Source organism: Plasmodium cynomolgi (assembly GCF_000321355.1).
Source record: "Plasmodium cynomolgi strain B DNA, scaffold: 1139, whole genome shotgun sequence".
In the NCBI taxonomy this organism is placed as follows: Eukaryota; Apicomplexa; class Aconoidasida; order Haemosporida; family Plasmodiidae; genus Plasmodium; species Plasmodium cynomolgi.
Genome location: NW_004193181.1, coordinates 1 through 1,023, shown reverse-complemented (window position 1 = coordinate 1,023; position 1,023 = coordinate 1). Strand labels below are relative to the sequence as shown.

General features: G+C 56.7%; 1 protein-coding gene across 1 annotated transcript; it reads left to right on the top strand.

Moving 5' to 3' along the window:
* Nucleotides 1–714: 714 nt before the first annotated feature.
* On the top strand, nucleotides 715–945 carry PCYB_006960 (hypothetical protein; the record flags this gene model as incomplete). The annotated part of the gene is made up of 1 exon (XM_004228117.1): nucleotides 715–945. A coding segment is annotated over exon 1 (207 nt), but the record flags the coding sequence as incomplete, so codon positions are not given.
* Between the last annotated feature and the right edge of the window lie 78 nt (nucleotides 946–1,023).

Below are 1,023 nucleotides of genomic sequence, written 5' to 3'. Positions count from 1 at the left end.
AGAGCGCCTGGGGTGAGTTAACTCGAGATGACCATGGGGATGCTTGCCCGTGGGTGACGTACCCCCCGTACACACACGCACAGGGACAGGGACAGAGACACAGACACGGAGGCACACGGACACGGAGAGACACGGGGAAACACAGAGACACCGACGGTGTGCATGCGTTGACTGTGCATTAGACGGGAGGCCTCCAGGCGCAGCGTAGAAGCAGAGGTTCCGTCGAGCGGCCCATTCCGGACGCGCGGTTTGAAGGCGGCGAGGGGGACTCACCCACCGGGAGGATACACCACTCGGGAGGGGCCCAACGCGCATGTTGCATCTCGCAATATAACGAAGGCACAAATGAATCGAGCCACTTCCGGATCGCTGTTAAGAACTCCCCCCTCCCCCGTCTACCTTGCCTGGCGAACAGTAACGGAGATAACCTGTTGGGAAGACCAGACCACGCGCATGGGTAGGGGAAGAGGGAGCTAAAAATGAGATTAGTACAAGCCATTGCGTGAGAGGCACCCACAGTGTATTGTACCTTCGTGGTGGTGTACCTTCGTGGTGGCGTACCTTCGTGGTGGCGTACCTTCGTGGTGGCGTACCCCCGTGGTGGCGTATCCCCGTGGTGGCGTATCCCCGTGGTGGCGTACCCCCGTGGTGCGGTGCAGCCGTAGAGCAGCCGAACCAGAGTGAGGCCCATACGCCCCGCTCCCCCCCTCCAAGATACGAAGCAGCATCGAGAAGGACATGGAAGGAGGAAATAATGCGACGAACAAAGGAGCAGAAGGGACCAAAAAGGAAGTGGTGATATCGGACAACGTTCTCCAGTTGAGCGAGTGCAAGGAGGAAGAACATCCAGATGAAGGGGATCCTTTCAACAGTTCGAGGCATAGAAAGAAGGATCGGTGGAAGAGAGACGATGCCGATTATGGGAGGAGAGGAAGCAGAAAATTCAGTAAGTACGACGAAGGCACCATGAATAGCGAAAGAAACAATAACACATTTGAGCAAACTAGCTATGGCACCCAAAAC